The following is a 14,585-nucleotide window of genomic DNA, read 5'->3' on the forward strand; positions in this document are numbered from 1 at the left end:
TTTACACCTATTTGAACCAACTTAATACATTATCTCTATAAATTTAACCTCTACCCCCCCTCCCCCCCTGTTCCCCACATCGCCACTAACTACTACCAAACTGATGATTCTTCAATATCTTAGGGTGCATCCTAACAATAAACCACTTCCCTTAATAAAGTTGTGCCATAATTTTTTTTCACCAATTTGATTCATTTTCTCCTCATTAGTTACACAATCTACACACATAGTCTTTAGTATTTTGCTGTAGCAACACATTTCAAAAGTTTTTGTTCTCTAATTGTCTGAAACTCCTTATTACCCACATTTTACATCCATACAAGGTTACATTTTTCATAGATTCCTTGAGAAAAGACTTCCAAACATTTAAATTCTTTTTCAGAAACACTTGTCTTGCTATTAACAGATTGCATTTTATATCCTCTCTACTTTGGCCATTATCAGTTAAGTTATTTTTCTACAAAAATAGCAAAACTCACCCACTACTTTAGCATCTCATTTCCTAGCCTAATTCTCTTGGCGTCATTCGATTTTATTGAACAACATTCCATTACCTTTGTTTTACTTTTGTTGATGTTCATAAAGTAGCATCTTTTCCAGACAGTATTATCTATTCTATTCAACTGTTCTTCCAAGTCCTTTGCTGTCTCTGTCAGAATTACACTGTCATCAGCCAACAGCAAAGTTTTCATTTCTTCTGCATGAACTTGAATTTCATCTCTAAATTTCTACTTGGTTTAAATAAAATAGAAAGAAACTTCCACATGGGAAAAATATATTAAAAACAAAGATTCCAAGACTTACCAAGCGGGAAAGTGCCGGTAGATAGGCACAATGAATAAAACACAAACACACACACACACAGAATTTCAAGCTTTCGCAACCGGCGGCTGCTTCGTCAAGAAAGAGGGAAGGAAAAGGAAAGATGAAAGGATGTGGGTTTTAAGGGAGAGGGTAAGGAGTCATTCCAATCCCGGGAGCGGAAAGACTTACCTTAGGGAGAAAAAAGGATAGGTATATACTGGCGCGCGCACACACACACACACACACACACACACACACACACATCCATTCATACAACACAGGCACAAGCAGACATATTTAAAGGCAAAGAGTAAGGGCAGAGATGTAAGTCGAGGCGGAAGTGTGGAGGCAAAGATGTTGTTGAAAGACAGGTGAGGTATGAGTGGCGGCAACTTGAAATTAGCGGAGATTGAGGCCTGGTGGATAACGAGAAGAGAGGATATATTGAAGGGCAAGTTCCCATCTCCGGAGTTCGGATAGGTTGGTGTTGGTAGGAAGTATCCAGATAATTCGGACAGTGTAACACTGTGCCAAGATGTGCTGGCCGTGCACCAAGGCATTTTTAGCCACAGGGTGATCCTCATTACCAACAAACACTGTCTGCCTGTGTCCATTCATGCGAATGGACAGTTTGTTGCTGGTCATTCCCGCCTCGACTTACATCTCTGCCATTACTCTTTGCCTTTAAATATGTCTGCTTGTGCCTGTGTTGTATGAATGGATGTGTGTGTGTGTGTGTGTGTGCGCGCCAGTATATACCTATCCTTTTTTCCCCCTAAGGTAAGTCTTTCCGCTCCCGGGATTGGAATGACTCCTTACCCTCTCCCTTAAAACCCACATCCTTTCATCTTTCCTTTTCCTTCCCTCTTTCCTGACAAAGCAGCCGCCGGTTGCGAAAGCTCGAAATTCTGTGTGTGTGTTTTATTCATTATGCCTATCTACCGGCGCTTTCCCGCTTGGTAAGTCTTGGAATCTTTGTGTTTAATATATTTCTACTTGGTTTCCTTTACTGCTTGCTCAATGACTGCTCCCTTTCATAGCACTCACTCACGTAATTGCAGTCCGGTTTCTGTATCACTTGTAAATAACCTTTCGCTCCCTGTATTTTATCCCTTAAACCTTCAGAATTTCACAATGTATTCCAGTCAATATTGTCAAATGCTTTTTCTCGATCTTCAGGTGCCACAGACATAGGGTTGCCTTTCTGGAACTTATCTCCTAAGAGAAGTTGTGTGGTCAAATATTCCCTGGTGTATTCCTTCATTTCTCTGGAAAGAAAACTGATTTTTAAGAAAATCAGCTTCTAACAATTTTTCTATACTTCTGTAATTAATTTGTGTCACTATTTTGCAACCATAAGTTATTAAACTGACAGTTGGTTAGTATTCACCCTCATCAGCACATGCCTTCTTTGGAATTATTATATTCTTCTTGAAGTCTGAGGGGATTTCACCAGTCTCAGACATCTTCATACAAGATGGACAAGTTTTGTCATGGCCTGCTCTCCCAAGGATTTCTCAGGGAATGAGTCTACCCCACTGGCCTTATTTTGACTTCACACTGTTCTGTCAAATTCTTCACATACTATCATACATACATTTACTTCCTCTTCCCTTGCTACAAATTAATTTTTCTGGTGTAGCCCTTCACTACATTCCTTCCACCTTTCAGATTTTACTTACTTGCTTAGAACTGACTTTATAATCATACAGGTGATTCTCTCTTGTCCAAAAGTCTCTTTAATTTTCATATAGGTGACATTTATTTTTTGTCCGCGTCATTTTTAAAATCTGTATTGCCCTTGACCTGCTTCATTTTTTGTATTTTCTAGTTTCCTTTAGACACTTATACAATGAAACGACTATTTACTGGCCAACATGAGCCACTTGTCAATAGTATAGCTCATTCACATAACATGTGGAATTGTTCACTGCTACTCTAGAACTCATCCAAATTTGATCATTACTTTGTGAATTGATCTAATTACACGAGTAGACAGATGAGACTGGATTTCATAATTATAAGTACTTTCAATGATGATTCCAACTGCAGATGAATGACTGTTCTGAATGGTTCTGGGGATTAAGGTCAGACAGTAACTTACAACTGAGGAAGAAAAAAACAGTACAAGAAAGTTATGTAATAAAGATTTTGTTTATTTGAGTCATGTAGTTTGAAATCCCCATTCCAGAGTACCTCAGCACACCACTAAAGTAGCCTAAACAAATGATGATCTGGAATATCATGCAGTAATTTGTTTTCTGTATTTGAAGGGGAACAATACTCCTCGAATCCATGCTGGAATGACAACAATGTATGACACAGTGATTAGGTGGCACAGACTCTTCCAGGGTTGCAAAACCAGTCTGACTGACAAACAATGAAGTGGCAGACCATCTCCCTATGACGAAACTGGAATCACACCAAAACTAGAAGCTCTGGCGTGCAAAGAATAACATATTATGAGGTGATAGTGCAAAAAGCAAAAATCAGTCAAGGACCCTGCACAAAATTTTGAACATAGCGAAAGTTGCCACCTGTAGGGTCTCAAGACTATTTAAAACCATTCAAAAAGCCCACAAAACCAAGGCAGTAGCGGAAAAATTGCAGTTGAATCATGCAAATAAAGAATAATTCATTAGCTGCCTAATCAAAAGGATGCATACCATTGTTCACTCATACCCCCTAGACAAATCAACAAAGCAAGTGATGGAAATACATTGATTTGCCATCAACAAAAAAGAAAAAGACCCAACCATAATCAGGCAACATGATGCTAAGTATTTCTTGGAACCACCACTGTATGGTATTAACACATTTGTTCATTAAGTGTCACAGGAAGCTGTTCAAGGGGATGTGTCTGATGCGCAACGATGCACCAACTCGATCTACACGGTACACAGTCACATATGCTACTACTTTCGGGTACCTAATTTTGCCTCATACCTTCTGTTTTCTTGACATGGCACCAAGTGACTAATTCTTCCTTCCTCAGATGAAGAAACCATTGCTTGGTAGATGTTTCCAGAATGATGACAAAGTGATTTTGAAGGTGCAAGATTTCCAGAACAGCTCAAATACAGACTTCTAGTACCAAGGTCTCCACAGAGAAATCAATTGTTGGGAAATATGCGTTGCATTAAAGGATGACAGTGTGGAGGAGAATTAACAGCACTACCAAGTTTCATAATTGTACCTTAATTTTTCTGAGGTTGTAATTAATATGTGCATACAACAGTGGATAAAGCAAACAGGATTCAATTAATGGCTTCAGAAAACTTAGTTGATAGGAACTGCCATCTGGTGCTGAGACTGAGTTAGTACAGTGGTGCTATAGGCTCAGTCCTGTCACATCCTTTGACTGGCTCAGACAGACTTCTTTAGTTTAAGCACAAATTATTTTATATGTAGGTGTTTTTTGATTGGCTATTGTTCACCTAAAGAAAGTCCAGGTTTTGTTCTTTCCATTAAAGTGTTATTCTATGTAAGCAACATTGTGTTCAGGTTTTTAGGAAGTTTGTAATTTACAAAGAAAAAAAAAATTGTTTTTTGAAAAATCTTCATTGATTGTTCAACTCTATTAGCCTCGTTCATGTCATTGTCCTAGCACTTGGTTGTTATGCATGTAAACTGTTCCTTGCAGAACCCATTGTCCTTGCATGGGGGCAAGATATTGTACCTTATTTACTCTTGCGGATAACATTCATCCTGAGTCTTGCAATTATAAAACCTGACTAGGATCTCAATGATGAATGAGATCCATTTTTCAGTATTATATAATCCTTAGTACTACTGCCCCCAACGTACATTTCGCGTTGGGACCATAAAGATAATATACAAGAAATTAGGGCTCACATGGAGGCATAGAGCCAGTCATTTTTCCCTCACTGTATCTGTGAGTGGAACAGGAAAGGAACCGAATAGTTGTGGTACAAGGTACCATCCGCCATGCTCTGTATGATGGCTTGTGGAGTATTTATGTAGTTGTAGGCTTTGTTTAGGAATGTTTTAGTGTTATTTGGCTTCTGTCAACTTTTTTTTGTCATTGCTCTCATGCACTGTACTACATGTGCACTTTGTAATGTAACAATGTTGTGTGTTACTTGTAAACGCACACACTGGCTTCTGAGCCTTTGATTACTATATAATTCACGTGTGGTACAACTTACACAATAAAGCTGCCTCTGCTCACCACAGTTTTTCTAATACACTTAAGTTGTTCATGTACTTAAGTGGTCACATATGGTGCCACTATACTAACTTAGTTTCACTTTCTGGCAGCAGTTCCTGTCAACTAAGTTTTACAAAACCACTAATTGAACCTTGTAAGATTAATGCAATGTTTCATACACTTTTGTTTTCTTAATACTTTTAGATTCATTTTCAGGTCTTTATTCCTATTATGCACTCTTTGGTCTCTACATCAGGTCGTTCAATTATTTCTGTGGGCACAATATTGTGCCACTGTTCATATACATTCATGCTATCTTGTGGCAAGTTCTACAAGTTAAGCTTTGTAATTTTGTCTTGATATTAGTTGAGATCTGAGGCTGACAGCTCATACATGTGGCTCCATACCCTGTATGAATAATTATCTTTTTGCTATGTCTTCTCTGCAAGCATTTTTTGTTTTGTCTTTTGTAAATTAACTAAAGAGACCTTTGTCATTTGTGCTTGAGCATGGTTTTATTTTTTTCCACGCAGATTTTCTGATGTCCAAAATGCATCAAGAAATAAGAATTTTTGAACAGCAAGTGACCTGTTATTATAGCAACCTATTCTGCAGTGGCATAAGTCTCATCAAAAGGGCAATAATTGGAATAGATGTATCATTTCACAAGTAAAATAACTCTGGAAATCAAACCCACAGGACTATGCAAAACAGACCAGTTTCCTCGTCACCACCTGTCAATGATATCATTGGATGCGGTATTGCGGGACATGTGGTTAGCACACCAGTCTCCCACACACTGTCAGTTCTACAAAACCTGGGAATCACTATTTCTCAATTCAACCACCTCCTCAAATGGCGTCACAAGGCTGAGATCATCCTGTTCCAGTCGTCCCATCAAGGAAACATCACTACCAGTACTGTGAATCAAACCTGGATCCTCTGCATGGTAGTCGCATGCCATCTACTGATTTTGTGGTCTTCTGGACCTTATTCACTGTGTTAATGTTGTTTTTCATAGATCATTATATGGTGAGTGGTAGAGTGTACTTAAGATACTATTATTATTTTGTTCATTTATGTCCAATTTGTAAATGGTGAACAACTGTTGGTAAACCTCTGTATGATGTTGAATTTCTCCATCCAACTGTCAAACTGGAATGCTATATCACACAGAGGGAATGGAATCCTAGAACAGCAGTTTTCTTAAAAATTGTTTCACCATCAGGGGAACCATTAATGCATTCTCTCTACATGTATAATGAAGGCTCCACAAATGCTGTATTATTCGAAGCCTACTCCATTAATTTTAGAGACATTAATGGTCTGAAGATGGTCTATGTATGACTGAAATTGTTGCTCTCTCTCTCTCTTTTTGAGTCACCAGTCTTCTGACTGGTTTGAAGTAGTCCACCACAAATTTCTATCGTAGATCTACCTCTTCATCTCAGAGTAGCATTTGCAACCTACGTCCTCATTTTTTGTTGCATGCATTCCAGTTTCTGTCTTCCTCTACAGTTTGTACCAGATTAGATTAGATTAGATTAATACTTGTTCCATAGATCATGAATACGACACTTCGTAATGATGTGGAACGTGTCAGGTCAATGAAAGATGTCTGTACAAGATATTACATTACACAAAATATTGCATGACACTAATGCTTAAGTTAGTTTTTTCCCCTCCCTTAATTTATATCTAAAAATTCAGCCAATGAGTAGAAGGACTTGTCATCTAGAAATTCTTTTAATTTATTTTTAAATGTTGGTTGACTATCTGTCAGGCTTTTGATGCTGTTTGGCAGGTGACCAAAGACTTTTGTGGCAGCATAATTTACCCCTTTCTGTGCCAAAGTCAGATTTAACACTGCATAGTGAAGATAATCCTTTCTCCTGGTGTTATAACTATGCACACTGCTATTACTTTTGAACTGGGTTGGATTACTAACAACAAATTTCATAAGTGTATATATATACTGTGAGGATCCCTAGATCCTTAAATAGATGTCTGCAGGATGACCGTGGGTGGGCTCCAGCAATTATTCTGATTACACATTTTTGAGAAATGAATACTTTTCTACTCAATGATGAATTACCGCAGAATATGATGCCATACGAAAGCAGTGAATGAAAGTAGGCATAGTAAGCTAATTTACTGAGATTCTCATCACCAAAATTTGCAATAACCCTAATAGCATACGTAGCCGAACTCAGACGTTTCAGCAGACCATCAATGTGTTGCTTCCAGTTTAACCTCTCATCAATGGACATACCTAAAAATTTTGAAAATTCTGCCTTAGCTACAGACTTCTGTTCAAAGTCTATATTTATTACTGGAGTTGTGCCATTTACTGTACGGAACTGTATATACTGTGTTTTATCAAAATTTAAAGAGAATCCGTTTGCTGAGAACCACTTAATAATTTTGTGAAAAACATCATTTACAATTACATCACTTAGTTCTTGGTTTTTGGATGTTATTACTATACTCGTATCATCAGCAAAAAGAACTAACTTTGCATCTTCATCAATATGGAATGGTAAGTCATTAATGTATATCAAGAACAGTAAAGGACCTAAGACCGAACCCTGTGGGACCCCGTGCTTGATAGTCCCCCAGTTTGAGGAATCAGCTGTTGTATTAACATTACATGAACCACTTATTTCAACTTTCTGCATTCTTCCAGTTAAGTATGAATTAAACCATTTGTGCACTTCCCCCCTCAAACCATAATGATTTAGCTTATCTAAAAGAATTCCATGATTTACACAGTCAAAGGCCTTCGACAGATCACAAAAAATACCAATGGGTGATGTCCGGTTATTCAGAGCATTTAATATTTGATCAGTGAAAGCATATATAGCATTTTCTGTTGAAAAGCCTTTCTGAAAACCAAACTGACATTTTTGTTAGTACTTTATTTTTACATATATGGGAGGCTACTCTTGAATACATTACTTTCTCAAAAATTTTTGATAGAGCTGTCAGAAGAGAGATTGGGCGATAGTTGTTGACATCCGACGTATCCCCCTTTTGATGCAATGGTTTTACAATGGCATATTTCAGTCTATCGGGGAAAACACCCTGCTCCAAAGAGGTATTACATACGTGGCTGAGCATACTACTTATCTGTGGGGAACAAGCTTTAAGTATCTTGCTGGAAATGCCATCAATTCCGTAAGAGCTTTTACTTTTCAGTGAGTTTATTATTTTACTGATTTCAGAGGGAGAGGTTCGTGGAAATACAGTTGTTTCAAACTGCACAGGTATGGCCTCTTCTATTAGAAGCCTTGCCTCTTCTAGTGAAGATCTAGATCCTACTTTCTCCACAACATTTAAAAAATGATTATTGAAAATATTTCCAATTTCAGATTGTTTGTTAGTACACTTGTCATTCAGTTTTATGGCACTAAAGTCTTCCTGTGCTCTTGGTTGCCCTGTTTCCATTTCAATAATATTCCAAATTGCTTTAATTTTATTATCAGAGTTACTGATCTCAGACATGATACACATGCTTCTGGATTTTTTAATAACTTTTCTTAGTACCGCACAATAGTTTTTATAATATTGAACAATTTCAGGGTCAGTACTCCCTCTTGCTAGATACAGTTCTCTTTTACGGTTGCAAGATATTCTTATTCCTTTAGTTAGCCAAGGTTTTTTATATGTTTTCTTGGAATTATGTTTCACTGCTTTCTGGGGAAAACAATTTTCAAATACCCTTAAAAATGTATCGTGAAATAAGTTATATTTCAAGTTTGCATCGGGTTCCATATACACTTCATCCCAGTTTAGCTCCTTTAGTCTTTCCCTAAAGTTTGCAGTATTCATATTGTTAATTGAACGCACTGCTTTGAAATTCTGATTTGATATACTGCATGGAGCTATGCCATGTACTGTAACTAGCTGTGCACCATGATCTGAAAGACCATTCTCAACAGGATAAGCATTTATGTCCTTAAACTTATCTTGGTCTATAAAAAAGTTATCTATCAATGTCCTGCTGTTCTTTGTTATCCGAGTAGGAAAATCAATGACGGAGCTCAAATTGAAAGAACTGAGTAATACTACAAGGTCATTCTTCCTATCACACTCTTTCAGGGAATCAACATTGAAATCCCCACAAATGATAATTTGCTTTGCCCCTGTCTGACAGATAGCACAACAAAGCATCCAAGTTTTCTAGAAATAGCTGGAAATTCCCTCAGGGGGACCTATACACTGTTACAATTATAAAAGTGCCATCATTTAGCTTTAGTTCAGTGGCATATGCTTCCATATGTTGCTCTACACAACATTTTTTAGTTTCTAAATGTTTTGCACTGTGGAAGCTTTTGACATATATGGCAACTCCTCCTCTCATCATATTATCTCTACTTACATGTGCAGCTAATTTGTACCCATTGATGCTAACCTTTTGCATATCAGTGACAATGTGATGCTCAGACAGACATAGTACATCTATTACATTCTCAGTTTCTATATCTTCTAAACAAAGCAGAAGCTCATCAATTTTATTCTTCAATCCCCCAATATTTTGATGAAATATACTAACATTTTTCATTTTACTTTTGTGAGAATCTTGAACTTTTTTAACATCTTTAGTACTTGCCTGGCTGAGATTCCCACTGGACACTGATCTTACACTAAAAAAGAGTTACCACCATGAGATGTAGTTCCTCCCCCCTTTAAATTTCCTGCTATCAGCCCAGCCAGTTTACCCTTCCCCTTCTTGTTGAGGTGTAGGCCATGTCTAGTGTAGTCCCACCTACAGAGTGAATCAACAGGAACAACACCAATGTGTGACCCTGCATCAGATCCAAGTAGCCATTCCAACTCCAAATTAACTCTCCTGACAGAAGAGCTCAAATGAGGCCGTCGTGGTGCTCCAGAACCGACACAAACCCAACACTGGTATGACTCGATGCCGATGCAATCTTTGCCAGGTCACACTCTATGCTGTAACCCGGATCTCTGTCAATACTGTTGGCCGGCCCACCCACAATAACCACGGTATTTTCCTTAGTAAAGCCTCTACATAGTGAACCTAAATCCTCTGTAACCTGCCCCAGTCCAGCACTAGGTTTGATAAAACTTGTGACCTGGTATTCTGACCCTAATTCATCCTGCAGAAGTTGGCCCACACCCCTAGCATGCGAACTACCAAGCAACAAGACTTTCTTTCTCTTTGCACACTTCCCTACCTTCTTATTCAATTTGCTGCTGAAAGCTTGTTGAGCCCGGTCTACATCTACTTCTGTGAGAGGCTCATCAGTTTTCGACTGAGGCAACAGGTCAAACCTATTTTGTGCATTAATAATAAAGCTGTCAGAAGAATTTCTTGGCCTGTTCCTTATGCCTGTTGCCACTTCCCACCCCTGTTTACCCTTCTCCCCCCTCAACCTGCACAATTCTCGTCTAGCCTCATCTAACTCAGCCTGAAGGGCAGCAATTTTCCCCTCCTGTTCCACAATCTTTCTATCTCTACTGCATAGCCTACAGAACCACTGATGAGTCTCACTCATTTTCCCAATTCCCACGCCACTACAATCTCCCCAATGAAAAAAGTTACTACATCCATCACACCAGACCCCGGAGCTAACGATTCTACGGCACGTCAGGCACTTTACACTCATGGTACAAATCGATTTCAGTGACAGAAAGACAATTAAGTTACCGGAAAACAATGAAAATACGTGTACAAAAAATTAGGCCTACTCGGGACAATGTAAACAATGGTTCAGAAGTTTCTTACTGGAAATTACTTAAGAGATGACGATACTCTACAGATATAAAGGGGCAACAAATGTATTTGGCACACTAAACTATCAGTAAATGCACTTAAAATTACGGTATGAAGTTTAATCTGAAAGCTCAAAACGAACTTTGCTTGATTACTGTGAAAATACGCGAGTAAGACAAAAACTTTTAATGGTACGCTTGAAGAGCACTATAATTAACGTAATAAATTAGTTTAAAGTGTTAGAAACAGTTTATTACTACTAAAATTACTTATCTTGTACGGGAGCTGTGACTCAAACGTCCGTATAGCAGGCGCAGGGCTACCAACCCTCTACAGCTCCCTCTAGTACCACGGAAGTTATTCCCTGATGTCTTAAGTAGATGTCTCTTCTTCTTGTCAGTGTTTTGCACATATTCCTTTCCTCTCCAATTCTGTGCAAAACCTCCTCATTCCTTACCTTATCAGTCTACCTAATTTTCAACTTATGTCTGTAGCACCATATCTCAAATGCTTCAATTCTCTTTTGTTCTGATTTTCTCCTCAGGCCATGTTTCACTACCATACAATGCTGAGCTCCAACCAAACATTCTCAGAAATTACTTCCTCAAATTAATCCCTACTTTTGATGCTAGTAGACCTCTCTTGGCCAGGAATGTCCTTTCTGCCCGTGCTAATCTGCCTATGATGTCCTCCTTGCTCATCATTCATTGGTGATTTTGCTGCGTAAGTAGTAGGATTCCTGAACTTCATCTACTTTGAGACCATCAATCGTAATGTTAAGTTTCTCACTGTTCTCATTTCTGCTACTTCTCATTAGTTTTGTCTTCCTTCAATTTACTGTCAATCCATATTCTGTAATTACTAGACTATTCATTCCTTTCATTCAGAATAGCAATGTCATCAGCAAATCAGATCATTGACATCCTTTCACCTTGAATTTTGATTCACAATAGTGAACTTTTCTTTTTATTTCCATCATTGCTTCTTGAAGTGTAGATTGAACAGTAGTGACAAGGGACTACATCCCTGCCTTACACCCTTTTTAATCTGAGCACTTTGTTCTTGATCTTCCACTCTTATTATTCCCTCTTGATTTTTTACAGTACATTACCTGTCTCTCCCCTACTTTCTCAGAATTTGGCACTCTCAAATGCTTCTTCCAGATTGACATATCCTATGATCATGTCTTGATTTTCTTTAGCCTTTCTTCTATTACCAACCACAGCATCAGAACTGCCTTCTCGTGCCTTTACCTTTCCTAAGGCCAAACTGATCATCGTCTAACACATCTTCAATTTTATTTTCCATTCTTATGTATATTTTTCTTGTCAGCAGCTTGATGCATGAGCTATTATGGTGATTGTGCGACAATTCTCACTTTTGTCAGCTCTTGCAGTCTTCGGAATTGTGTGGATGATATTTTTCCGAAACTCAACTGGTATATCACCAGACCCATAAATTCTACACACCAACAAGAATAGTCGTTTTGTTGCCACTACCCCCATTGATTATCTACCCCGTCTGCCTTATTTGATGTTAAGTCTCCACAAAGCTCTTTTAAATTCTGAGTCTAATTCTGGATCCCCGATCTCTTCTATATGTACTCCTGTCTCTTCCTCTATCTCATCAGACAAATTTTTTCCCTCACAGAAGCCTTCAGTGCACTCATTCCGTCTATCTGCTCTCTCCTCTGCATTTAACAGCAGAATTACCATTGAACTCTTAATGTTACCACTCTTGCTTTTAATTTCACCGAATACAGCCTGCTTTTTTGGTTTCTTCACATTTTTCATGTGTCCATTTCAGTTTAGCTTCTCTGAACTTCCTATTTATTTTGTACCTAAGTGATTTGTATTTCTGTATTCCTGAATTTCCGTTAACATTTTTGTACTTTCTTCTTTCATCAATTAATTGAAGTATTTCGTCTGTTTCTTCGCAGTTACCTTCTTTGTACCGATGTTTTCCTTTCCAACTTCTGTGAGTGCCATTTTTAAAGATATTCATTCCTCTTCAATTGTACTACCTACTGTGCTATTTCGTATTGCAGTACCTATAGCCTTAGACGACTTCAAGTGTATACCTTAATATTTCAATATCCCACTGACTAATTTTCTAAACTTCAGCCTACTATTCATCACTACTACACTGTGATCTGAGTGCTCCTTACAAATCAGTATCTGATTTTTGAATCACTGTCTCACCATGATGTAATCTGAATGAAATCTTCCAATTATCTCCCGGCCTTTTCCTAGTATACACCCCCCCCCCCCCCCCCCCCCCCCCCCCTCTCCTGTGATTCTTGAACAGGGTATTCACTATTATGAGCTGAAATTTATTACAGAACTCAATTAGGCTTTCCTATCTCTCATTCCTAGAACCAAGTCCATATTCTCCTGTAATCCATTCTTCTACGCCTTCCCCTACAACCACACTCCAGTCCCCCATGACTACAGTATTAGATTTTCACCTCCCTCTAGTTACTGAATTACCTGTTCAATATGCTTTTTCTGTCTCAGCTTGTAATGTCAACATGTATGTCTGAGCTATCATTGCAGGTGTTGCCTTGCTATTGATTCTGATGAGAATAGCTCTGCCTTCCTACTCATAACGAATCCCACTCCTTTTACACCATTTTCTGCTGCTGTTGATATCATCCTATACTCCTTGTCTTATTTTCATTTCACTTCACTGACCCCCACTATATACACAATGAGCCTTTGCATTTCCCTTTTCAGATTTTCTAGCTTCCCTACCATGTTCGAGCTTCTGACATTCCATGCCCCAACTTGTAGAACATTATCCTTTTGTTGGGTATTCAGTCTTTTTCTCATGGTCACCTCCCCCTTGACAGTCCTCTCCCAGAGACCCAAATGGGGGACTATTCTGGAATATTTTGCCAATGGAGAGATCATCATAAAACTTTTCAATTAAAAGCCATATTTCATCCGGATACACACTGTGTGTCTTTAATGCAGTGGTTTCCATTGCATTCTGCATCATCATGCCGAAGATTATTGCTGATTTCTCTTCCTTTAGGGGCAGCTTCCCACTCCATGGGCAAGAGAATGACCTGAACCTCTAACCGCACCTCCACCCTCTCTGACAAGGCAGTACACAGAAGGAAGGTGACATCTTACACTGGAAGCCAGATTTTCATTAAAAATTTAAGTGCTGGTGGAGTTTGGACCCAGGAGGACATTTTGATTACCACAGTTACCATACCATAAAAACAGACACCATTTGCAATCTGGACTGATTAGTTTTTGCTACAGTTCATACATTCTGCTGGTGGGAAAGATAATTATTTCTTGTAGCTAGTTCTTACACATGAATAAAAAGCCTCAAAGCACTAGCAACCAATTATTGGTAGTACATATGTGCACCTGAACTACGTAACATAGCTTATAATTCTGTACAAAAAAATAGAATACTCACACATAGAATGAAGATTTTCAAACACTTGTTGCATTCTAATGAGTTCATAATATAGTTCATCGTAGCTGCCAGGGGAGGGTAAGAAAGTGTCTCCATATGTTATAAACAAATTAAATATATTCAGCACCTGGAAGGAAACAACAATCATGAACAAAACACAATGCGTATTTCTTCCTAAACAAATTGCTAGTTTTATTACATAATAAGGGAGGTAATGGTAAATTACAGTACAGTAAATAACTCTTCCATAACCCTCTTATGAGACAGGTGAAATACTCTCAAGGCTTCCAGAAGAATATAATAATTCCAATCCCAAATAAAGCAGGTGTTGTCAGATGTGAAAATTACCGAACTATCAGTTTAATAAGCCACAGCTGCAAAATACCAACACGAATTCTTTACAGATGAGTGGAAAACTAGTAGGGAAGATCG

General features: G+C 38.3%; 1 protein-coding gene across 4 annotated transcripts in view; it reads right to left on the reverse strand.

Moving 5' to 3' along the window:
- The window catches only part of LOC126365861 (armadillo-like helical domain-containing protein 3), a 128,508-nt gene that overhangs the window by 20,652 nt on the left and 93,271 nt on the right, over positions 1 to 14,585 (reverse strand). For all 4 annotated transcript variants that reach the window (XM_050008529.1, XM_050008530.1, XM_050008528.1 and 1 more), the window contains exon 12: positions 14,154 to 14,280. In XM_050008529.1, coding sequence (XP_049864486.1) covers positions 14,154 to 14,280 — 127 coding nt within the window. The remainder of the gene's footprint in view (positions 1 to 14,153; positions 14,281 to 14,585) is intronic.

Source organism: Schistocerca gregaria, chromosome 4 (assembly GCF_023897955.1).
Source record: "Schistocerca gregaria isolate iqSchGreg1 chromosome 4, iqSchGreg1.2, whole genome shotgun sequence".
NCBI lineage: Eukaryota > Metazoa > Arthropoda > Insecta > Orthoptera > Acrididae > Schistocerca > Schistocerca gregaria.